Source organism: Tachyglossus aculeatus, chromosome 21 (genome assembly GCF_015852505.1).
Source record: "Tachyglossus aculeatus isolate mTacAcu1 chromosome 21, mTacAcu1.pri, whole genome shotgun sequence".
In the NCBI taxonomy this organism is placed as follows: domain Eukaryota; kingdom Metazoa; phylum Chordata; class Mammalia; order Monotremata; family Tachyglossidae; genus Tachyglossus; species Tachyglossus aculeatus.
Window position 1 is genome coordinate 77128870 of NC_052086.1, and position 26415 is coordinate 77155284.

The window sequence follows — 26415 nt, forward strand, 5'->3', positions numbered from 1 at the left end:
AGGAAAGATTTTCAGCAAGTCTGAACAGATTGCTCATTTTTCAACTGATATTGACCCTAATGGCCCCCTCAAGATATCTTCCATGATTACTACTTTTCCAGAGTTAAATGTTCAGAGAAGCAGTGCGGCCTCGTGGAAATAGTATGGGCCCAGGAGTCTAATCCCAGCTCCACCGCTTGTTTGTTGTGTGACCTAGGGCAAGTCACTTAACTTCTCTGTACCTCAAGTTACCTCATCTGAAAAATGGGACTTAAGACTGTGAGCCCCATATGAGTCAGAGGTTGTGTCCAACTTGATTAGCTACCCAAGCACTTAGGACAGTGCCTGGCACATAGTAAGTGCTTAATATCATTAAAAAAAAAAAAGTTCCTACAGCTAATCAAACATCTGCCTTTTGAGGAAGACAAAGCTGGAGTGCGGCTCCTCCTTAATTGAATGGCAAGTGTCTGACTGTCCTGGCTGAACCGCAGAAATGCTTGTATCAATGGGCACTCCACTACCTGCTGAAGCATGTCAGCTTTGAATTATGCTCATGTAGGTTCATTCTACGCCCTGCACACGCAATTCTGAACCGATACATATTTAGCAGCCTGCCCAGTTTTATATTTTCAGTATAAAATGTCAGTAACCAATACGCTTTTACTGGAACTGTCTACAAAGGCGTGATGCTCCTATACCTCTTGAAGTCCCTGGAAGCCCCCTTCAAGTTGAAAAGGAGATGGGGTTGTTCTGCATTTAACCCACAAGAACTAAAAAGCCTAGTAGAAAACCACAGGGGTGGGAGTCAAAAGGACCTAGGTCTAATCCCGGCCACTTGTCTGCCGTGTGACCTTGGGCAAGTCACTTTAACATCTTTGTGCCTAGTTACCTCATCTGTAAAATGGGGATTATAACTGTGAGGCCCCATGTGGGACATAGCCTATATCCAACCTCACTACTGTGCACCTACCCCAGCACTCAGTACAGTGCCTGGCACATAGGAAGCGCTTAAGCACCATTAAAAGAAGTTAAAAATGCAGGTCTCAGTAAAAGGTTGAAATAAATCCTTGTCCCGTTTATGGTGACAGTCCACCTAGACGGCAGGGAGGGGAGGAGCGTTTCAGAGCAGAACTTCTTGTCATGGCAGGCATTTCCACCATTAAAACTGTCCTCTCTAGAACAAGTCCCTGGAAACAGTAACTACCAAGCTAAGCAGCTTTGGTGCTCACCATAAAAGTCAAAGACTGTCGAGCCTAATGTTTCAGCCTTGAGGTTTAACAGGTGTCCGGCCAGACTTGGTCCATGGGCCAAAGTTGTAAACCCTGCTGCAGAAGCATCATATTTTTGGTGTGCCCCATGTAATAAGTTATTTGTTAATTTAATTGCTGTTACACCCACTTCCATCATGGTTCTCTGTTCAGTAAAGTGATTCACCTGGAAGATTTTCTGGATGAAAAGCAGCTTCACAAGGAGCCCACCACAATCAGCAGACACCAAATATAGGAAACGTATTTCTATTCCTCTGTGGGTGCACGTTTCCTCCAGACTTGAAGAATGATGCCACTGTCAGTGAGATTTTTATCACAGTGGGCAATTGGAGTTTGAAAGGCTGATGTGAGACTAACTGCCCTTTCCACACAGTCTTGTTTTGTTTGTTTTGGTATCTGCTGAGGTACTGAGGCTGGACACAGTTTTTGTCCCCCATGCAGCGCACAGTCTAAGTGCTCGTAAAGGTAGTCCTTTGCCATGCTGTTGCACGTGCTGTTTGCGATGCCTAGTTCTGCCACCTGTCACAAAAGACTTCCAAAAATGCCAATTTTAAGCCAGCCATTCTCAGCTCGGCCAAAACTCAAAGCAGAAGGCTATCCATAAGTACTGCAATATAAGAGAGACACTAACGATAAACCGTAATCTTGACTTACTTCCATTTGCTTTCATATAAGTCCATATTTCTCTCTCCTCAGGACTGTGGGCAAAGGAACAATTTCCATCATATAGGCATTTTTTTTTCCCAGAAGCAACGTGATTGCAAAGCTGCACACACAAAAAAATACGCAAATATTCCTTAAGCCCAAATCTATTGATGAAACTACCGGATTTCAGTACTAGAAATGAAAAAAAATATTTCTAACGAAACGCTCAGAAAGAGATTTTCAAAAACAAGCACTCAAAAATGGGGCTTTAAACCCATACTACTCAAACTTAACCACCACCCATAATGCTCCCCAGTATGTAGAGCAATGAGCTCTTCAGAAAAGGGTGCTTTATACATCGAATGGAGTGATATTTCATTCGGAAATTTATGAACACTCATATACCCACATTTCCCGATTCTTTTAACACACTGGAGCAGTTTGCTCCATCAAGCAGAATTTAGAATACTCTGCCCACAGGCTCTTATACAATCTCCTACAGTATTCCCTGTTCATTTTATGAGGAAACCAAATGTTAAGAATGCACATAAAAAACCTGGACTAGCAGAGAAATAAATAAATATTAATACGTTAGTAATTTAGGATTACAAACAACAAGCGGTGGAAGTTTTGCATACTAGCACTGATAAGAGGCAGTTTAAACTTTGAATATCCCAATCTCTCTATACACTTTAAACCATGCACATTCAACATAATTAGCTTTCATTTAATGGCAGTCCATACCATTTTGGAATGGAATAGGGTTCGTTATGACAGTCCAATATCTACTTTATAGGACCAGCCTCCAATCCGGCATTAGCAAAAACCAACGAGTGCTGAAAGCGGTCTTGAGAAATCACAAAGTCCAGCCCCGTCTCCAGGCAGATGACTGATTAAGCCATCCATGAAAGAACTCCAGGTGAAGCCTAACATTTGCACATGCATTTGAACAAGCCTTGAGGGACTGCAAACAAAAAGTCCCCCCAAAAACTATCCACTTGCTTTGTATTGTTTTTTTAATGGTATTTAAGTGATAACTATGTGCCAGACCCTGTTTTAAGCACTGAGAAAGACCAGGTGGTGGTGGTGGCCAAGGAGCTGGAAGACAGCAGCACCATACAAGGGGCTTCTCTAGATCGGGGACTTTGCCGTGATCGATGCGCTGAGAAGCGTGTGTTCTTCCTTCTGCCTCCGCCGCACCTTACCTCTATCACCGGGCTTTAGCCGCTACCCTCTCCCCAATCCGCGAGTTATTGGAAGCTGCTTTTTCCAATGAACCTACTGCACCCATGCTGCGAGCGGGCAGACCAAGACCAGCACATCCCGGCATGGCCAAGGATTGGTTGGTCATGGATTACCAGCACCAAAGTGGCACAGAAACAGAGACATGGAAACTATGTCTCTACATTTTTTATATAAACTTCAGAGGAATTAAATAGGCCCTTTATCCTTCCCTTCAGTAAGCTGGAGCGACCTCAATTCTTATATGTCCTATTTTCCACCCCTTTGTTTTTTCTGATGCCTTTTTCTGGACCCTCTCCAGTTTCTCCACATCCCTCTCCTTGGAAGTTGTGAGAGAACCTTAACACAATACTCAAATAATGGTCTTGCCGCTGAAAAATACAGACGAAGCATTACTTCCCTGTACTTCCCAAGCGCTGAGTACAGTGCTCTGCACACAGTAAGCACTCAATACAATTGAATGAATGAATATATCACTTACACGCTTGGACTTCTGCGGCTGTTTTAAAATTAGCCCGCTGATTCTTATACAGCACCTACTCCATTACAATTCTGTAACTGTGGTTAAAGCCTTCAGTCCTGAGATCATATTAACCAATATTAAACTAAAAAATGCTCCTGTACTCATCGCGAATCCAGGACCGTAATATCTTTTTCAGCCATAACTAAGAAAATATCTTCACAGGATAATTATTATAACTGTATATATAGACACATATTTTTTATTATTATTCTACTTATTTTATTAATGATATGTATATATCCATAATTCTATTTATTTATATTGATGCTATTGATGCCTAATTATTTTGCTTTGTTGTCCGTCTCCCCCATTCTAAACTGTGAGCCCATTGTTGGGTAGGGATTGTCTCTGTTGCCGAATTGTACCTTCCAAGCACTTAGTACAGTGCTGTGCACACAGTAAGCGCTCAATAAATACAATTGAATGAATGAATAATAATAATAATAATTTTGACTATGATGCGTTCACCTTTCAAATTTAATTTTCTTGCTAGGAAAAATATCCCAGGGGAGGGAGCAGAAAGGTTAACCATCCAGGAAAAAACCCCCAAGAGAAAATGGATGGAACGGAGAGGCAAGGACAAGTGATGGGTAAGAGAATAAGGAGCAAATGTATTTCAAGGGACAAAACAACTGTTACTGGCTCTTCCCCAATTAGCCGGCTCAGGCACTACAACGGCTCTGAGCCCCAATCGCTAGTTTTTAGTCAAAGAGATTCACCGGAATCCCGAGTCCTATTTGAAAGGGCTGGACATTTGTAAAAATATTTTTCCGTTGGAAAACTCCCTTTCTGCTCCATACCTGCATAGAGCAAGTCTAACTTTAGGCATCAAGCTCATCTTAGCAGCCTTTCAGCTCCAGAGATGGTTTGGAAGCCAGATACCACTAACCCTTTTTCGAAGCCCACCACAGAAAAATCTGTCTGACTGGCACAGAGCATTTTGGGTTTTTCTATCCTCTCTGTGACCTTCCCCATCTCACTGAACCCCTGAGGGTTCCACATCCTGGAAAGGGAATAACATAAGATACCAGCCACATTAGAGAAGCAGCATAGCCTAGTGGAGAGAGCACAGGCCTGGGGGTCAGAAGGACCTGGGTTCGAGTCCCGGCCCCACCGTTTGTCAGCTGTGTATCTTGGGCAGGTTACTTAAATTCGCTGTGCTCGGTTCCCTCATCTGTAAAAGTGTGGCTTGGTGGAAAGACCGCTACCCTGCCGGTTCAGTCTCTCATCCTATCCCGACTGGATTACTGCATCAATCAATCAATCGTATTTATTGAGCGCTTACTGTGTGCAGAGCACTGTATTAAGCACTTGGGAAGTACAAGTTGGCAACATATAGAGACAGTCCCTACCCAACAGTGGGCTCACAGTCTAGAAAGTGGGGGCGGCATCAGCCTCCTCTCTGATCTCCCATCCTCGTGTCTCTCCCCACTTCAATCTATACTTCACGCTGCTGCCCGGATCATCTTTGTGCAGAAACGCTCAGGGCATGTTACTCCCCTCCTCAAAAATCTCCAATGGCTACCAATCAACCTACGCATCAGGCAAAAACTCCTCACTCTCAGCTTCAAGGCTGTCCATCACCTCGCCCCCTCCAATCTCACCTCCCTTCTTTCCTTCGACAGCCCAGCCTGCACCCTCCTCTCCTCTGCCGCTAACCTCCTCACCGTGCCTCGTTCTCGCCTGTCCCACCGTCGACCCCCGGCCCACGTCCTCCCCCGGGCCTGGAATGCCCTCCCTCCGCACATCCCCCGAGCTATCTCTCTTCCTCCCTTCAAAGCCCTACTGAGTGCTCACCTCCTCCAGGAGGCCTTCCCAGACTGAGCCTCCTCCTTCATCTCCCCCTCCCCATCCCCCCGCCCTACCTTCTTCCCCTCCCCACAGCACCTGTATATGTTTGTACAGATTTATTACTCTATTTCTTTTACTTGTAAATATTTACTATTCTATTTTATTTTGTTAATATGTTTTGTTTTGCTGTCTGTCTCCCCCTTCTAGTCTGTGAGCCCGCTACTGGGTAGGGACCATGTCTATATGTTGCCAAATTGTACTTCCCAAGCACTTAGTACAGTGCTCTGCACACAGTAAGCACTCAATAAATACAACTGAATGAATGAATGAAAGAGCACAGGCTTGGGAGTCAAAGGACATGGGTTCTAATCCCAGCTCCACCACTTGCCTGCTGTGTGACCTGGGGCAAGGCACTTAACTTCTCTGTGCCTCAGGTACCTCATCTGCAAAATGGGATTAAGACTGAGCCCCACGTGGGTCAACCTGATTGCCTTGTATCTACCCAGTGCTTAGAACAGTGCCCGGCACAGGGTAAGTGCGTAACAAATACCATAATTATTGTATTAGTTCTTATTAAAATGGAGATTAAGACTGTGAGCCTCATGTGGGACAGGGTCTGTGTTCAACCTGATAAGCTTGTATCTACCCCAGTGCTTTGTACAGGGCCTGGCACTTGGTAAGTGACTAACAATTACTATTAACATGAAAAATAAAAAATTACAGCTCCCCAAGAAGCAACTGTCAAAAGACATGGAGAACCAAGTATTATAGCAAAAACCTTTTTTTATTTTTGCATGACTTCTCCCCACGTCTTCTTAAGCAATTAATGTTGAATTGTGACAAAAAAATTCTAGTAGCAAATGATTATCACAAAGCACATGTTTTTAAGGCCAGTCAGAAACACAGACACTGCTACAGATTTTGAAATTGTTCTGCTTGCCAAATTCAAACCTAGCCCTCTTTTATTCTAGCAGGGGCAACTGAGGTTTGTATTCCCCACATTATCCTAAAAGGGTTCGATCTCAACCACCGAGTCCTCAAAGTAACATCCACCTCCCATACTAACAAAAACACTTCTGTACTATTAGTATTAACTCCTCGTGCTCATCGCTACCTCAGTAGATTTCAGAGAATTGACTTCTTGAGGCTGATGATATAGTCTACTATTTTCTCAAATACTTCTGGCCCCAAACTCCACTGAAAATTAAAATATTCCTTGAATTTGAACTTAATTGATCTTTAGTTTTTGCTCTCCTGTCCCAAGCAAATGAGCCAAAGAATCTCAGCACAGGAAGTTTCAACGTACAACAAGATCAAGCAATACACTTTAATCTAGATTAGTCAGATGTATAAGGAATATCCAGATAATAAAGGTCACTATGCAACTTTTTGGGCCAAAAATGTCAGGTTAATTTGCCGGTAATATAGCCAACCTTTAATTTTAATCAAAACTGCTGCCTTGGTCTTTTGAAGAAAACGCTAATTAACTGTCAATTTGTCTAGCATTTTCATTTCAAGATTTCTAGAAGATGGACTTTCTGACACAAAGAAAATTTTGAAGGATAAACTTTCAAAGTTCTGATATTGGCTGGAGTCCGTTTGCTCCACTGCAAGGGACAAAGACTCTCATTAAACTACCCATGATCAGTCTAATATCAAAATAGCGGTTAGTACAGTGCTCTGCACACAGTAAGTGCTCAATAAAGACGACTGAATGAATGAATGAAAACAAAGGAAGCAAAACTGAGCAGGCAAATACCATACTCCAGAAAAGAAAGTTATCTGTGAATAAATATAACATTTCTACTTAACTCTCACATCACGTGGATTCTTGCTAGCCCAACTTCGAGCTGCTTTCATTTGAGCTGTTAATCTTTAATATTTTCTGTTATACTATCCAGAGTAAAAATTATATAGAGTGCACGTACAGTATTGTCAAAACCCATTTCTATGCAGTATGAATAAGGAAAGAAGGATGCGACTTTAAAGGATTTTAGCTCTGCTGATTAATGTTCTTTTCCAACGACTAGTGACCGATAAAAAAAAGTGGCTTAAAAATTACGTATGTACATCAAACTGCAAGGGCACTTGTTTCTTCATGGGAAGAGGACGGATGATCAGCCATTTCTTAAGTTCATTAGACCACACTATCACCATGCGACGATCTTTGTTCCACCTAAGAAAAACGGAGTTTAGATGAAAAAAGAGATGCTGACAAAAGATAAAATATATAGTGCTATTTGTCACAATTATGTTTCTTGACTTGCTCTTACTGTGTGCTGAGCACTGTTCTAAGCTCTGGGATAGATATAAGCTGATCAGTCCAGACAGAGTCCCCGTCCACACACGGGGCTCACAGTTTGTTTTCCTTTCTGCGTCAACTATGTACTTGGATCCGTGATCTTTGGATATTTGATATTCACCCCACCTTCTACCCCACAGCATTTCCGTACACATCTTCATATTCCATATTATAAATTACTTATTTAATATCTGTCTCCTGCTCCAGACTGTAAGCTTTTTGTGGGCAGGGAATGCGTCTGCTAACTCTGTTATACTGTACTCCCAAGCGCTTATTACAGTGCTCTGCACCTGGTAAGTGCTCAATAAGTACGACTAATTGATTGACTATGTGCCACGCATATAGTGCTGGAGTGGATACAAGCTAATCAGGTTAGAAAAATCCACGTCCCACGTGGGGCTCACAGTCTTAATCCCCATTTTATAGCTGAGCTAACGGGCTCAGAGAAATGAAGTGACTTTTCCAAGGTCACACAGCAGACAAGTGGTGGAGCCAGGATTAGAACCCAGGTGCTCTTGACTCACGGACCTGTGGCCTTATCCACTAGGCCATGTTGCTTCTCTAAGTAGGAGAAGGAAGAGGGAGTAGGATTTAAATTCTTCAGTTTGTAGCCTGAAGGATCACGGGGAGATTTTTCTTACAAATAGTTCCGCTGTTTATAAACTTTTAGTCAATTGTTATTTACATCAAATGACATACATTTGTTCTGAATACTTTAAATTGAAAGACAGAAGTTGTTCTAAAACGAAAACTAAGAGTCTGGATTTTACATGTGTTACTGTCATGAATCCTAAAACCACTCCTTCCTTACGTCTGACTTAAAACTCACCCTAGGTTTCTCCCCAGCCCGCCTGTTCATCTCTCTTCCTATGCAAACCCACTCAGAATGTTTGAACAGTATTACCTTTATTTCTATATGTAAAGATATAGATCTATATACATAAGGTATATAAAATAAGAGATAAAGGTGTCCCGGGCAGTTTTACTTACGGATGACTTGCTTTAGCACTACAGTATCTTTTGTTTTTGTCCGGTTCAGTGTATTGGCCATTTTTCTGACACAGGGCACATACCAATTTCATCTTCAAATTAAGAAATCCGGGTTTTATTTGACTGCCAAGTACCTTAATGAATGAAACATTATGATTAGAAAAAAAAAAAAATACCGCACCAAAGCTTCCCCACAACTAAAACAGGTTCAAATACTGTCCTGGAAAAACACACTCCATCCCACAGACATAGGAAGAAGCAATGCTTAGTTCTACATCCTCTGGAAACAACTCTGGGGTGATCATAGATCTTAGCAGAAAACCAGGGTATGGAACCATGATGCTGATTTTCTATTTCAAGCACGGGAAAAAGCAGCCACTGAGAGGGGAGACCTACAAAAACAGGAAGGAAGACAGAATGCCAATCCTTTGCCAGCAGCCCCCTTCAGCTCTCTCCCCAATTTCCACTCAAATACTAGTCACCTATTCACTCTCAGCAGAATTTTACATCAACTCTTGCTGTTTTCTGCTACTCCTAGCTACACTCCTGGACCCCCTCAGAGAATTAGGACACCTGTTGTGAACAGGCAGAAAGATCCAAAGAATTGCACAGGACTCTCCATTAAAGAGAAGAAACAGTGAAGTCAAGCTCTCTGTTTAAAATTCTACTTAGGATCTAATTTAAAATACCCATACAATAAGATGTTTCAGAGGATGACAGAAGAAAACTACACATATCTTACTACCAATCTTACTAGGGGGAAAAGTATGGGGTCAATGATTGTAAATGAAAAAAATCAGATTACAAAATATCCCAAACTGAAAAATGACAACCAGTAGTAAACTACACCAAGTCATATAGTTCCGAGGGAATGACTGAAAAATAACATCCTTTTTTCACATAACATGCAAGTCAAGAAAAGGAGCTGACACAAATACTGAAGCATTTTACATTGCCCTGATAAAAAAAATCAATGGACGATTTCATTCACGTCTATCCTAGAAGAGGTGAGGCATAGGCAGAGACTCTATACTGGGAAAGGCCTCAAAAAGACTACCTGTGCTCCATGTGTGCTGGTTTCTAAATTTTGCCAATACTTCTTAGATTCTTGAACAACAGCATCATGAGATATACCTAGAAAGCACAAATGCCTTGCTTTTAATTCAATTTCTAAAAGCTAAGAAATGTTTCATCTGAATTACATATCCACACTTCGTGTTCGGAGTTTTTGTTCCCAAAACTTCCATACTAAAAGTTGTTCATTTTGGTTACCTGGAGAAATTCTAGATTCCGTTTTTTAAAAAAAAGTGACGAGTTATTTACTAGACCAGTTATCACCCTCATAGAAAACACATACCAGAGATGTCAAGCCAAGCCCTTCGGCCTGACATCTTGGCTTGACCTAACCTAAACTGAGTCCTGAGACTGGCCCAAGACAGACCAGAAGCGGAAAGGAGTCAGAGACGGGGAACTTGTCTGCCAACTCTGTGGTATTATACTCTCCCAGGTGTTTAGCCCAGTGCGCCGCGCACAGAATGTGCTCAAAAAATACCACTGATGATGATGATGAAGATGATGTCAAGGAGGAACCTCTGCACACCACTGTGCAGGCAAGAATGCACAGTGTAGGAAGGGCAGCCCTATCCAAAACGGCAGGTTCGGAGCTGTGAAGGCAGAGTTATTCGTTCATTCAGTTGTATTTATTGAGTGCCTGCTGTGTGCACAGCACTGTATTAAATGCTTGGGCAAAAGAGAGAGACAATCCCTGCCCTCAACAAGCTCACAGTCTACGGGACGGGGGGAAGACAGGCATCAATACAAGTAAACAGACATCGAGTCCAAGCACGGCCTGAATCTGGATAAGTGCCTTTAGGCTGAACTCACCCAATCTATAAATTCAGAATGTGCCACCCAACACAAATCTATGCAGAGGGTCTAGCTGCCGTCTTTCTGGCAGGTTCAGAGTTCAGCACTGTTTATAGCAACGCGTGTGCTGGTGCTTTGGGATCCCTCCCTTTCCCTCTCCTCGAATAGCAGGGTAACTGAACGGCTCAGATGACAGGGGCATCAGAGAAAGCGACCGACTGAGGCAGGAGAGAGAGAGAGAATCTTCCAAACATTCAACTTTGGAGGTGGAAGGCAATTCTCCCCTTCTCACCCAGCCGCCGCCGTGGGTCAAATGTCTGGACTGAGTCAGGCAAAGGCCAGGCAAGCAAGACACAGCTCTTCTAGAAGTAACTAAATTATTTCCCTAAAAGTCCCTCCGAGTTTCAGTATTTCACAGACCTGTTTCGGTTTGCATTATCCAGACTTTGAGCTCCACAAGGCTGTGTGCGTAGAAACACTCGTCTTCTCGTAAGCAACCGTATCGAACCTCATGCCGACACAGGTCAAGCTGACACTGGCCGTGAAAGGGACGGATTTTGGAATATTTGACTACTGTTCCTCGTAAAATGTGGACAAGGCACCTATTTCAAAGAGGAAGTTGATACTTCAATCTTTTTCTGATATGGCTTTCCTCGGAAAAAACACATTATGATATATAAATCTGCTGAGATACTCTTTAATATCAGGCTTGAAACAAGTAAATTTAAAAAATGAGCATATTATAAAGATAGGCTAGTATTCTTAGAGAAGCAGCGTGGCTCAGTGGAAAGAGCCCGGGCTTTGGAGTCAGAGGTCATGCGTTCAGATCCCGGCTCCGCCAATTGTCAGCTGCGTGACTTTGGGCAAGTCACTTCACTTCTTTGTGCCTTAGTTCCCTCATCTGTAAAATGGGGATTGACTGTGAGCTCCCTGTGGGACAACCTGATCACCTTGTAACCTCCCCAGCACTTAGAACAGTGCTTTGCACATAATAAGCGCTTAATAAATGCCATCATCATCATCATTCTACAATCACAGTTCTCTGAAACTGAACAACATAGAAGAATATGAAAGGATGGAAAGAGTCAGCCAATGCCGCCAAACTTTAGATAATAATTAATAATCATTATGGTACTTAATAATAATAATAATAACGGCATTTGTTAAGCGCTTCCTATGTGCCAGGCGCTGTACTAAGTGCTGGGGTGGAGACAAACCAAATCAGGTTGGACACAGTCCCTGTGCCACGTGGGGCTCACAGCCTCGATCCCCATTTTCCAGATGAGGTAACTGAGGCACAGAGAAGTGAAGTGACTTACCCAAGGCTATGCAGCAGACAAGTGGCAGAGTCAGGATTAGAACCCAGGACCTTCTGATGCCCAGGCCTGTGCCCTGAACATCCTGCTTCACTTCCAGCCTTTCTGACCCTTCCTAGTGCAGCAACACAGGAAAATCCCAAGCCATCCTTCCTTTCCTCCGGAAGCCCGCGACAGATTTGGGGGCCCCCCCGGGATCCAGCCGTATTCTAAGTAGTGAGTGGCTTTGGACAATGAAAACAGGTCGTCCGCTTCTGGGAGAAGCACCATGGTGTAGTTGAAAGAGCACGGGCCTGGGTTCCGATCCCAACGCTGCCACGTATCTGCTGTGTGACCACGGAAAAAGAACTTAACTCCTCTGGGCCTTAGTTACCTCATCTGGAAAATGGAGATTAAATGCTACTCACTCTAGACTGTGAAGCCTGTGTGGGACAAGGACCGTGTCCAACCTGATTAATTTCTAGCTACCCCAGTGCTTAGCTCCTCGTAAGTGCTTAACGAGTACCATAATTATTATTATTTTAATTATCCAAGCTAATTGTTCTTCTCTAAAATGGAACTGCATTTCATTTTTAGGACTTACTCATCTATTTTTCTTACAATCCATAAAATGTATTTTTTAGACTGTAAGCTCGCCTCTAGGCTGTAAACTATTTATGGGCAGGGAACGTGTCTGCTGATTCTGCCGCGCTGTCCTCTCCCAAGTACTTAGTACAGTGTTCTGCACACAGTAAGTGCTCAATACCAGTGACGGATTGATTTCTAAGTAGTTCTTAGAAATGCGGGCGGAAAAAAAGTACACATCAGCTCACGTGCACTGAAGTGCACTACTGAAGAACATGAAACTATCGTGACGGTAAGTCCAAAAACTTCACATTCAAATTACAAGTAAAACATTAGAAGAACTGAAGCAAAACTACCCTCTAGACTGCACGCTCATTGTGGGAAGGAAACATATCTACCACCTCCATTGCATTGTACTCTCCCAAGCACTTAGTACAATGCTCTGCACATAGTAAAGTGCTCAATAAATACCACTGGTTGGTTGATTTGCACTGGAAAAATTCTAAAGACAATAGCCCCTCACTTTTTTGGGACAGAAAAAGACACTTTTTGAATACCCCATCAAAGAAAAGCAACCAACATACTTGTTGTCTTCAAAATCGTGCTTTGTAATAGGGTGAGAACAGGAGGAGGAGTTATCCTTATTTCTTTTGCTTATCATCCGAGGCTTCTGGTCAAAACATTTCTAGAATATAGAAACAAGAGGTTAAGAATTAATTAAACACACGACACATTTGGTCACTTCGGCGTTCTGTGAGGTATTTGAACCTATTTTTATGGTTGGTTTGGAGTTATTCTAAAAAGTGTGTTCATCTGATAAAGCCACCCAATAAAGATATTATAAGCTAAAGAATTAGCAAATAGTACTAAAACAGCCATTTTATAGAAAAACAGGGCAATATTGGACAAAGCACCTCACAAAGAAATATAAATTCCCCAAGGTGTTCTTGGAGAAGTCTGGATACTGTAAGATTTATCTTTCCATTGCCACCAAAAAGAGCTTCTCTACTAAATGCTCCCTTTCGTTCCAGGGTCCACACATCTATTTCTTCTTGGCAATAAGCAAAAGTGCAGTGGCCTGGGTATCTGCATTCCTCATCGGCAGCAACATCTGGAAAAGCAGGTGGAAATGGAAATACTTAATTTTGTTATACTTATAAAAAGAACTGGTTTCTAAACAATTCTGGCTATGGTAACAGAGTCAGTACAGCGCGCCAATAGTGCTCTGCACTAAGTGCTCAATAAAGCAAATAATGATAATAATAACTGTGGTAATTGTTAAGCACTTACTATGAGCGAGGCACTGTACTAAGCACTGGGGTGGACACAAGCAAGTCGGAGTGGAGACGCTCCTTCACTGTCTCAATCCCCATTTTCCAGATGGGGTAACTGAGGCCCAGAGAAGTGAAGAGACTTGCCCAGGGTCACACAGCAGGCAAGTGGCAGAGCCGGGATTAGAACTCATGATCTCCTGACACTCAGGCCTGTGCTCCACCCATGTCACCAGGCTGCTTCTGACTTTCCGCCGACCTCCAGCTTGTGGCCCCGCTCCTCTGCCTTGCCCAAAGCCACAGGAACAGGGGCAGGAATGGAAGGGAAAGTGGCAGTGGCAGTTGGGAGGGAACTCAAATTCAGGCTCAAGCCGGGTCTGGGCAGTTGGGCTATAGGTAAGCATAATAATAATGACAATTATTAAGTGCTTACTATGTGCCAAGCACTGTCCTAAGCACTGGGACAGATACAAGGTGATCCCACGTGGGGCTCTCGGTCTTAATCCCCATTTTACAGATGCGGGAACGGAGGCCCAGAGAAGTGAAGTGCCTTGCCCAAGGTCACACAGCAGACAAGGAGAGAAACAGCCCCAGAGGTCCCTGTGGTTAGTTTAAAAAAGCAGGAAAAACTACTGGGGGGCAGTGGGTAGACTGGGAAGTCATCTGGCACAGAGGGCCCGAGTCGGGGGAGGAAGATGGCCTGGATCACGGGACGGTGGGAAGAATGTGGGACAAGGAAGGAAATGATTCATTAGCAGGGACTGGATTAAACACTGCGGGTAGGGCTTACGTTTGTTGGGATAAGCCAAGAAAAAGTACAAAGTGTGTCCCTGGGTTTCGCGTACTATGGGGCGTTCATCCAAATATTCTGTCGTCCCCCAGGGGGAGTTCCTTATCTACACTGAACTCCTTTCCCAGCCCTCCCCTGAAATAACCATCTACTCGACAAAGGAAGTCCACCAAATATATATTCAAAATAAATACCTTTACATATATAATAAGGTCCCTCATAATGGGTCTTAGTTGGTCTTGGACGAATCTTTTTCCATGATTTATCTTCAACATTTTTTATTCTACCAATCAAAATATCTCTCTTACATTTATGTTCTAAACTGGGAATGTAGGTGAAATCCATTAACTTGGGACCTGAAATAGAAAATCGGTCATATTTATGTAGAGGTATTCATTTTAGATCCAGACGCATTCGCTAACAGACCTAGACACAGTCCTTACCGAGCACTAGACACCCATTAAAACAAACAAAACCCTTTCCTTCAATATTAACCAAAATGGAAAATCAACTACATGGTATTCAAAAGACAGAACAGAAACATTCCAGCCTTAAGTAACACAAGATTGGGTCAATAGCCTCTTCTCTTCACGCTTCTTGCTTGCCAAAAGAAAGACAACTCTGGGACAAAAAATGTAATGCTGGACAAGTTTCCATTTCTTAATGAAAGGAGTCCATTTGAACAGTTTAACCACAAATGGAAACATAGCGGAACATATACGAGGGCTCAAAAATGAGTTTACAGAGGTTCTCGGCACTGCCAATGATGATTTCTTAATATCTACTACTGTATGTTAAATATTCTCCTTTATTGGCATTGTCTGCGGCCTGTAGACTGTGAGCTTGTTGTGGGCAGGGATTGTCAATGTTTATTGTTGTATTGTTCTTTCCCAAGTGCTTAGTATGGTGCTCTGCACAGAGTAAGCACTTAATACATTCGATGAATGAATGAAATGCTAATGAGGTTGATGGTAATTCAAATATAGTACTTTCTCCCCTTCTTGAGGTTAATTTCCTGAGCAAGACATGGTTTAAAAATACCTATAGCCCTGCAACTACTCTTTTCCTGCTTTCCTGATGCCCGAGGCAGCCTGAAAAAAACTTCTGCTCTATACTGGGGTTACCAAAGCTTCGATCAATATGCAAGCCCACCAGAAGCCACCCAGAGAACAGATAATGGCTACAGCACTTTCTGGCTCCCTTGGAAATGGCTCAGCCTACTATAAACGGATGCCACGAGACAGAGACAAAGGAGAGCAAACGAGGAATGTACAGTTCAGCTCAATATACACACAGAGGACAAAGACAGGAAAATACACATTCACAGCTATAACGTGGAGGTTATGTTCCTGAAAAACTTCAAATTTATGAAAACTCCCACTATCATTCACTTGCCCCACAGAAGCGATGGTAGGAGTATTATTGAGAGACCACTAGTTGCAACTCATTAAGTGCCTGAGAAGTACAAGACAAGGACAAATGACAAATCCCCGTTTGATTGCGAGGCCACTCCATAGCTAAAGCTGCTTTTAACGTTACAAATTTCATTCATATTACTCTGCAACATCACGACTTCAGTTCTCAAGTAAACCAATACGAAATGGTGTCCCTCCAGAAAGTTGATTCTCACCTGTTTTGAAACACAGCTGGCACGCTTGCCGCAACTCATGAGTTCCTTCCAAGGGATTTCTTATAGAAAGCGATGAAGTTATATTCGTAGCTCCTCTATTGTTAGAACTTGAAAAATCACTTCGTGGCTGACCTGAAATTCCCAGGAAATTCTCAGAACCAAACAAACCACCTGGACCATTTAGCTGTAAAAAGGAATGAATAAAAAAAAAAGCCGCAGGTCATTTCTGTGTTGCCGTAATGACATTAATGAAGAAAATCATTTTGGATGAAGTTAACTCTTTTTCTTTGAACGGCCAAAATGGTTCCTGCTCGGGATTATTTGATGATCTGGTCTCGTTAGCGTCCCCATTACTGAAGCTGAAACTTAAATCGAGCTTGACAGTCCCAGAGACATCTTTTTTCCCCTCCTTTAAAAGTGGTCATTACACTTGTCCTTTTCCAGATTCGGGCTACTAGTGAGACAGGGTGAGCAGAGGTAAAAAATAACCAAAAGAAAGATGGGGGGCCCAGAATGGATCCCTTCTTCCCGTTCCCACACTTGACCCACTTCTCCGAATTTCAGAGATCTCAAAATGCAGGGAGAAAGGGAGAGGACGCACAGGCGGTGATGCAGCGGGCCTAACACATGACAGTCCATATGGCCACGCTGTACCTCCTTCTGCTTCCAGCTCCCAAGAATGGAGCTGGAAACTCCCACCCGCATTATAACGGAGGCAGCTCAGGTAATGTGTCACCCAGCAGCAGTTTTAACCATCAGAAATTCAGCACAGAACCGAGAGCTGCACTCGTACTAGCTGAGACGCTTCTAGGCTGCTGGCGACCCGAGGCTTCTACCCCTAGAAATCTCACCTGATTTCTGTGCTGTGCGCACCTAGGTTGCTCTCTCTTCCCTCATCAATCATGGGGGCACGTGGGAGAAGGAAGAGATGTGGGATGACAGGGAAGGCCTGGCTGAAGGGACTGCATTAAACAGTAATAATAATAATAAATAACGGTATTTGTTAAGCGCTGACTATGTGACAGCCACTGTTTTCAGCGCTGTGGGTAGATACAAGATAATGGGGTTGGACACAGTCCCTGTCCCACGTAGGGCTCAACTCCCATTTTACAGGCACAAAGAAGTTAAGTGACTTGCTCAAGGTCACACAAGAGACAAGTCTGGCCATGCTCCACCTCATTTTGGGTAGTTAAGGTCCGCACTTCACCTTGTGTGGCGCAAGGCGACTGCAGCTTCTAGGGAGAGCACACGAGGCAAAATGGACTTGCAATATGAGCTGGAAAGGGAGCAAGCACAGGAGACTGCTGACAACCAAACCTCCCTCTTTCCAGGAACTCTAAGAGCACGACTTATAGCTACGTGCTAAGACGGTTAAGGGCAGGGAATGTCTGTTAGATTATCATACTGTACTCTCCTAAGTACTTAGTACAGTGTTCTGCACTTAGTAAGCGCTCAATACAACTGACTAATTCATAGTTATGTCACTGCATGCATTTCTTCAGTCTTCTGAAAATTCTCCAAAATTGTTCCGTGTTCTATAACAGCTGCTTAACGAATACCACAACTATTATTCTCTCTCTACAACCGAACTGCTCACTAAAACCCATTTGGAACTCTCTTGTCCAAACGCCTTTTGATCCAACTGAGAGTTTTGCCCTTCACAGTTTTCTGTGACAATAAATTCTCTGTTTACTACTTGATGGCCAAAGTAGCATTTCCTTTTGTTTGTTTAATCCCTTTGGTTTGGAGAAGCAGGATGGCCTACTGGATAGTGGTCTGGAAGTGAGGTGGATGTTTTCATACCCCTAAATTTAAAACTGAGTTCCTTATGCCATTTATTCATTCTAGTCATAGTGTAACATTTTTTGTGAAAAGCTGAGTGGAAAAAATAGGGGAACACTGTGACATAAGGATGTGATGGCCATAACACAATCAAATTCCGGGGTACTGCATACTGATGCAGTAATGAAGGGGGAATCGGATAAACGCTTGGATTAACGTGGTAGCTGTTTGGATGGAGAGGAAAAAGTGGAAAGTGAAGCGACTTGCCCGAGGTCACACAGCAGACGAACGGCAGAGCCGGGATTAGAACTAAGGTCCACCTCACTTCCAGACCACTATCCACTAGGCCATCCTGCTTCTCCAAACCAAAGGGATTAAACAAACAAAAGGAAATACTACTTTGCCCATCAAGTAGTATACAGAGAATTTATTGTCACAGAAAACCGTGAAGGGCAAAATTATCAGTTGGATCAAAAGGCGTTTGGACAAGAGAGTTCCAAATGGGTTTTAGTGAGCAGTTCGGATGTAGAGAGAGAATAATAATTGTGGTATTCGTTAAGCACTTACTATGTGCCAGGCACTATACTAAGCGTTTGGAGCCAGGGGGAAGAAAAATACAAGCAAACTGGGTTGGACACAGTCCCTGTCCCACACTGAGCTCACAGTCTTAATCCCCGGTTTACAGATGAGGTCACTGAGGCACAGAGAAGTGAAGTGACTTGCCCAGAGTCTCACAGCAGACAAGTGGCAGAGCCAGAATCCGAACCCATGCCCTTCTGATTCCCAGGCCCAAGCTCTATCCACCAGGCCATGCTGAAGGGTGCTAGAGGGTACATCATTAGGATGGATGCCAAGGAGGGCAACTATTCCACTACTTCTCCAAGCAAACTGTAGCTACTGTTGGATACAACATGAGGCTGGACAGACCACTGGTCTGACCTACTAGTCATGACATTTCTTGGTGTCTCCTCAATTTAGCTTTAAAAATAGGTTAAGAAAAGAGGTAAAAGACACTTACAAGTAAAAGAGAAGAATTATTGCTGTTATGTAGGGGTCCATCTCTAGAAGTTGAGGTGGGCAGATCTAAAATAAGAGAAAAATCTCATAATAGATTTTACATGGCTATTTAGGAACAAGACTGACTAGCTGAGAAGTTCGGTAACCCTTTCTTTTGCTCTCCTTACCTTATATTCCTATCCTAACATCAAAAATCGTGTTTCAGGCATCACATTAAGAACTGTTTCTACCAGTTTTGTAAAACTTGTAGTCTTTCCTCCAATCAAGGATAGTAAATAAGTCACTAATAAAACAACATTAAACAGCAATCTTCAAGGTAACTTTCTAAAATGAATTTTGGCAAGGAAGGACTACCAAATCTACAACAGCACCACCAAAACATAAAAGTTGCAGGAAGTTCATATTCAAACTAGGAAAACTGCCTCCTAAGATACAAAGCGCACAAGTTTTGTCACGATGTTTTGTTTTAAAACTCAGTTTTCTTGTGTTAAATGTTTTCAGTTCCTTAAGGTTGTCAATAGAGTCGCACCACCATTGAATGAAATGGGCCCCTAGGCCCATCACTCTCAAGGCTTGCCCGCTCGGCCGTAAGAGCATTCACTGCTCCCCCCAACCCCTATATTTACCACAACTACTGCTCTAAATTAAAAATATCCTTAGCGGTACTGGGGAGGTGAGTCCCAATATCACCAGGCCGTTGCTCCCTCAGATGGCCCAGGTAGTTTGCAGCCACTATTCCATGATTGTTAGATTTAGTATCCCAGGAGGGCAGTGGGAAGCTTTTGGTCCTGATGCTGAGACTGGGAGGAAATGTCTACTCCTGTAGCCCCTTCGTGAGATAAGAGCCTTTCTTGATTAGCAGGTTCACCAAACACCTATTATTCCCAGACATTCTCTTTGGTTATAAACAGGTAGTATTAGGATAAAGATTGTAAGAGCAACATTAGTTACACAGTGGAAATTCCCACTCCATCTGAGAATAAACACGCTACCCCTGATCTTCCATTTCTTAAAAAACAAGGGTTTGTATCCCCTTGAAATACTGCTATACTTCCCTTAGCAGCTCCTCTCGGGGCACAGCTTCCCCAGGCATGCCCTTAACCTCAGAGTGACCAAAGTGTACTTTCCTTCTGTCAGGAAAGCCTTGCAAGGCCTGACCTCCTCTCCAGCCCCTAGAGTTTTTATTGATTTTCCCGGTTTCCATACCGTCTCGTCCCATTCTTCCTATGCACTTGGCTGGCCTGATGCCATCTTGGTTAGGATTTGACACACCTTTTTTTTTATTGCTCTGCACATAGTTAGCGCTTAACAAATACCATTATTATTATTATTATAAATATAAGCAATAGCTTTTTCTTCAGAAGTTCTGAGGAGTGAGCAGATGGCCGGTTCCCAAGCTTCCTGGAAATTTCTACCCTGCATGTGAAGGGCTAGTCTGGCTTGGATCGTCACTCAAGGGACCTATATATAATGACGACCAAGTCCTGGGCTCAGAAATCCCGGGTGGACACTAACAGAAAAAACACCACATTCAGCCACCACTTCCTCCCTGGACCTCAGACTGATCTACAAGCAAGAAATGCCTGATGAAATCTAAAATATGTTAGGATAAGCTCTTTTTCTTACTAGGTTTGTCTAGCGTGAGCTCACTTTAATTCCTATTTATTGACTGCGTACATGATAGGTCTAGGGCCCTGTCTGGGATACTCTTTAAGAGGACTGTTCTCTTGAAGGAACAATCCAACACAATTCTTTATGGCTATTCTCTTGAGTACCATGTCGGCTCGCAAGTTTAAAACCTTTTCATCCTAAAAAAAGTCAAAGTTTTACTCTTTCCTTAATTCTGATTTTCCATAGTTTCTACCCTTTCTTTTAATGGAACTGAAAATCAAACATTTTGGGCTCATTCAATGCACATTTACACCAACCATTCTGCTTGTAATTATTGTGTCATGCTCACTATAAAGATTAGCTCTAGGGAAAGGAGAATATAAAAAGCACTGATGCAGCAGACTGCAACAGAAAGGAGAACCGTTTTACTCCACAGGAATCATTTTTAAATGTTAGGTAAATCACTATCTATATTCAAAATAATCTTTAAGAAAACTATTATCTACAATTCTAAAACATCCATTTCACTCTCCATCATCGATTGATTTATAAGACACAGGAACATATGATAGATACTATCGCTCTTTTCTAGAGATGAAACTGAAATGCTCAAAATGCAGACACAATTCTTACCTTTTTTGGACTCGCTCATCGAAAAAGAATTTAAACAAAAAGTTTCCAAGGAAGAAGCCAAGGGTTGCGGATATAGTTCTGAAAAAGGAACTGCAGCCGGAACATATCCTGCACCAACTGATAATGTTCCTAATAAAGGAGACGAAAAGGGGATGCTAGTTGACACACTCGCAGTGGGAAGGGACCCTCTGGCTATGGTGGATGACTGGAAGGAAAAAGAAGAAAACCATTAGTTAGTGCACTTAGCTGAGATGCTGAGAAGCAGCGTGATCTACTGGAGACAACACAGGCTTGGGAGTCAGGAGAACATGGGTTCGAAACCCAGCTCCGACCTTTGTTAGCTGTGTGACCTTGGGCAAGCACTTGCCTTCACTAGGCCTCTGTCACCTCATCTGCAAAATGGAGATTAAGGCTGGAAGCCCCACAGGGGACTGTGCCCAACCTGATTAGCTTGTATCTACCCCGGCGCTTGGTTTGGTGCCCGGCACATAGAAAGTGTTTAACGAATACCATGAAAATAAAATTAAAGAAAGCGCTAATCGGAAATCAAGTCATCAACCGCCTAGTGATCAAAGTTATCACATTTTAAAACTCAAGTCAAGGAACATCTGGTAGGGCTATGAGAAGCAGCATGGCAGAGTGGATAGAGCACAGGCATGGGAGTCAGAAGGTCGTGGGTTCTAATTCCGGCTCCACTACTTGTCTGCCATGTGACCTCGGGCAAGTCGCTTTACTTCTCTGAGCCTCAGTTATCTCATCTTTAAAATGGGGACTGAGACTGTGAAACCTGTGTGGGACAGGGACTGTGTCCAACCCCATTTGCTTTTATCTACTCCAGCGCTTAGAACAGTGCCTGGCACATAGTAAGTGCTTAAGAAACACCCCATTATTATTATTATTGTTAGGGCTAGTCAAGTATTTACGGACCACTCAGGAGGTGCATTTTAATAGAAAGGAAGCTGTTAGAAACGATTTGCATGCAGATTTGCGGGTGCTTGGAGAGTAGGAGAATGCAGCTTGAGGTACTGGCAATGAAGACTATGAGTCAAAAAGGAAAGAGGTATCTCATAAGAAGGAGAGTGTCTTGAGCCAACAGGACAGCAGCAACTGCAACGACAGTGACTAACCTGTATTTTTAATGACTCTACATAATCCCACGATAGTAGTTACTAGGCATAATTTTACCTACTGCATTTATTGAGTGCTTATACAATCTCATGATAGTACTTACTATGCATAAGTTTACCAAGGGTAAAATCAATGCATTTACTGAGTGCAATAAATACACACTATGCACATACTATGTGTGCAGAGCACAGTACTAAGCACTCGGGAAAGTACCAATACAACAGAGTTGGTAGACACGTTCCCTGTTCGCAATGAGCTTAGTCTGAATGGAGGGTGACTAGTTTTGCGTTTGAATCGTCTCTTAAGAATCTAATCTTAAAAAATTTTACATTCAAAATTTTTAGGCAGAGTGTATTTCACAAACCCCCAAACCGATTTTTGAAATGAAACCGAGGAATCAACCTCGAAACAAGGTATTCGGAAACCTGAACATGAGCATCTTACTCTGGATGAACTTGTTCTGCCTTTGAATTTCTAGACTAAAAAGTAGGGAAATGGTATAAAAAAACCTAATTTGGCTACCATTCAAAAGGTCTACGCTTGAGAAAACTTTAAACTGTTGCCCAGGAGCTGTAGGTGTGCTTATGCCTCCGGGAGTAAAACTTCAGGTGCTTCCAATCCACACATCCAACAACCTCCTGGAAGTCTGGACACTCACTGCCAGGCCAGCAATCCCACATCTGTGTGCATGGCCTAGGGGATAGAGCATCGGCCTGGGAGCCAGAGGACCTGGGGTCTGTGACACCTTGGTCACATCATTCCCCTCCTCTGGGCCTCAGTTTCCTCACCTGCAAACGGAGATTCAAAATCTGTTCTAACTCCTATTAAGACTGTGAGCACCAGGTGGGACTTGATTTTGTATCTATCTCAGTGCTTAGTACAATGCTTGACACACAGTAAGCGTTTAACAAATACCACAATTACTATTATTACTGAGCCTTCCTCCCTGGACGATTTGGGTGTTGTCAGCCCTGTCTATAACTGAGAGAGACAAAGCGGAGATGGCAGAGACACCCATGTTCAGCCAAGGCTGCAACAGAGAAATTCAGGCCAGTTCAGCCTAGTCAGAGCCACAAAATACTGCTAAAGTATGGCTGAGCAGATCAGGCATGAGCAACACCCCGCTGAGACTCTCAATTCCAAACTGGGCTGTGCTGGGCTCCTCCGGCCTTAGTAGACTCAGAAAGCCAGGAGCACTCATGTAGTCCTTCTGTCCACGGATTGGGAAGAGGAGAAAGATGCAGACAGAGAACACTTAGCTCACCCCATGAGGCTCTGGGACCATACCCATTTTCGATAAAACTTGAGATGGACTTAGTTTACCTGCCTATCCACCAGAAGTCACGCCACGGAAAAGAAGGGAGACGAGAGATTGCGTAAATGAACACTTACTAGTTAAGTACTGTAGACAGTCAGTTAATAATTTTACCAATATTCCCTTCGGAAGAAAGAGGTCAATGAAATGCTAAGACTTACTGCTACAGTTTCATCAGTTTCGTGTGCAGAATCGAGCAGTTCATCTAATTCATCTCCAAAAACACTATCTCCATCATCTAAAAACTCTTCGGCCATAGGGAAGGGAACCTTTGCTCCATTTGCCAATACCGCGGAAGGCAGAGGGTTTTTTTCCATTTGATGCGGCAAGATGGAGACCGCAGCTGCGTTAGGGTTTGGAACAGATTCATTTGATCCTTCAGGTGTAAAATCGGTTGGGGATGGCGAAGCAACAACTGGAGCAGCTTCTTGCTTCTGATCTATTAAATCTGTAATATTGAATGAGAGTATCAGGTGCAGTGAATTCTTCTTCAATTTTTAAGAAATTATATACATATAAATCAGCCCTAAATGGCTGCGGACGGGAAGAAAAACTGCCAGAAAAATAGCCGAACTATCCAGACAATACTCACTTAAACGGATACTGATGATCCTGTTTATGAATTGCCCTTCTTGTTGCCCTCATTTTGGACACTTCATTGTTTTTTCTCATATTCACTAAGGGTATCCAGGGACTTAAAAGGAAGTAAAACTCAAGCCAATCTGCTTGCTAGACAGGGTAATAGCTTGATAAAAAGAAGGATGGAAGAGAAACCTAAAACTTACTCATACGTGGTTGGTATTTCTCAGTTCCAATTACACTCTCTGTTCTTCTATAACTGAGGGTGATCGGAAGTTGACCATTTAAATTTTTTCCCCCAACTTTAAAAATACTACTACTTAAGAAAAAACATGGTAATTTGGCTAGCTTTTCATACTCCGAAATCTTGTAAGCTATGAATGGGGCATCTGCTATTAGAAGAATATGACTGCTCAAAAAAGCTCACCTGACTCTATATCTTCTACAGAACAATTTGAATCCTAGAAGACAAAACAAAGAGTGCATCATAACATTTTCAAAAGTATTTCTATTAGCAAAAGATGAAGCACTAATTTTTTTTTTAACAGAAAACTAGCTCATTTTTTCATTTTAAAAACAAACAAAAATTCAGTATAGGAACAACTAACATTCATATTAGTAGATTTTATTTAATTACACAAGGAAACAATAGCTAATTACATACATTTAGAATAACATTTTTCTTCATATTCAATTCATTTCAAGAAGATCTATCCAATCTTCACATTAAGAGAAAATGTTAGATTGCAATTTGTGGAACAAAAAGCTTTACCTTGTTTGTTACTTCTCCAGGAACTGAATTCAATGGTGGCTGAAATGAAATCAGCAAAACACTTAAATATGTAATTTATTTCAAGTTTTCAAATTAAAAACAGGGCAGGTAAAATGATGCAATTTACCTTTGCTCTTACATATGCTTTCCTAATTTTAAATCCCAATTTCCGAGCCAGTTCTTGAGTTAGTTTTATCACACACTCATCCTGAAAGATAGGAACCCAATAGCACATCAAGTACTTCCCCAACATACAACCGAGAAAGCAAGAAAACCACTCTACGATACAGGGGAAAACTTGCAGAGAATTCTACCTAGACATGAAGTATGACAATATGCCTAAAGCAACATTTTCTTGTAAAACGTAAGTCTCTACACATCTAAACAGTTCTTCCAAATAAATACTTCCTGAATAACTGTTGTAATTCTGAGTACCTAAAAGCTATTATCCTGGGAAAAAAAGGTAAGATGAACACTTTGAAATACCTAAAAATAATTAAAGCAAATCAAAGTTTCAAATAGGAATTACTGATGTAAATTTATAGTGCGGATATCCAAATTTAGAAAATAAAATATAATTCAGATCATCTAACCCTGACGTAGAGCTGAACTAGTGTATTGCATAAAGAGGCCCTAAGAACATAGAAATACACATAGAAATAAAAAAATTTACATCCATACCCGAGGTACAGCCAAAGAGCATTTTGCTACAGCATTATAAGCCTCTTCGTATTTTCCTAAATCACTTAAGGCTTTGGACTTCCGATACAGAGCTCTACAATTATTGCCATTTAAATTTAAGACTATATCACAGTTTTCCAAAACTTCATTGTGCAATCCCTGTAAGACAGAGAAAAAAAAACCGCCTTAGTTGAACACCGAATTACAGTAATTCTTTTTCAGAGTACCCAAAATTCGGTTATTGCATTTACACTTAAAAACGCAAGCTGCAATTCAAACCTGCATTCATAGCCCCTCTTTGGAAAAAACACTTTCCTTTTGTAAAGGGACTCCAAAACAGAACGAAAAGACAATTACAAAGGCTTCGATTATTGAGATCTATCAGAAGTATGGTAACATAAAGTCAGCAAACATGTTCTGATAAAGCACTCCCTCACAGTTCTCACTCACCCACCCACTGACCTCAGGGGAACATAAAGACAAAAAACGTCCACGGCAGAAAATTCTAAGCCGAAGTATTTTCGACTTCACTTTGTCCATTTTCTCACTACTACCTAAACACTTCGCCCACATTTCTTTTCGATGAACCGTGTCCCCCCCAAAGCAATTAATATTACTTAAAGAGTTCCAAGAAAAATATCCAGGCCTTCGAAACCCCTTGCTTTTCTATCCAGGAGTATTCTCTCTCGAGCACATCTTGCAAGAAGTCAACAGAACAGC

At 42.3% G+C, this 26415-nt stretch overlaps 1 protein-coding gene across 1 annotated transcript in view; it reads right to left on the minus strand.

Moving 5' to 3' along the window:
• The window catches only part of ZC3H7A (zinc finger CCCH-type containing 7A), a 50122-nt gene that overhangs the window by 6031 nt on the left and 17676 nt on the right, over positions 1–26415 (minus strand). Inside the window, exons 5-20 of the mRNA XM_038762898.1 lie at positions 25696–25854; positions 25142–25222; positions 25015–25053; positions 24670–24703; positions 23825–24111; positions 21221–21425; positions 18978–19042; positions 16178–16361; positions 14742–14903; positions 13401–13597; positions 13071–13171; positions 11027–11208; positions 9798–9874; positions 8741–8874; positions 7519–7624; positions 1902–2013 (exon numbers count right to left, since the gene is read on the minus strand). Of these exons, the coding sequence (XP_038618826.1) occupies positions 1902–2013; positions 7519–7624; positions 8741–8874; positions 9798–9874; positions 11027–11208; positions 13071–13171; positions 13401–13597; positions 14742–14903; positions 16178–16361; positions 18978–19042; positions 21221–21425; positions 23825–24111; positions 24670–24703; positions 25015–25053; positions 25142–25222; positions 25696–25854 (2125 nt within the window). The remainder of the gene's footprint in view (positions 1–1901; positions 2014–7518; positions 7625–8740; positions 8875–9797; positions 9875–11026; positions 11209–13070; positions 13172–13400; positions 13598–14741; positions 14904–16177; positions 16362–18977; positions 19043–21220; positions 21426–23824; positions 24112–24669; positions 24704–25014; positions 25054–25141; positions 25223–25695; positions 25855–26415) is intronic.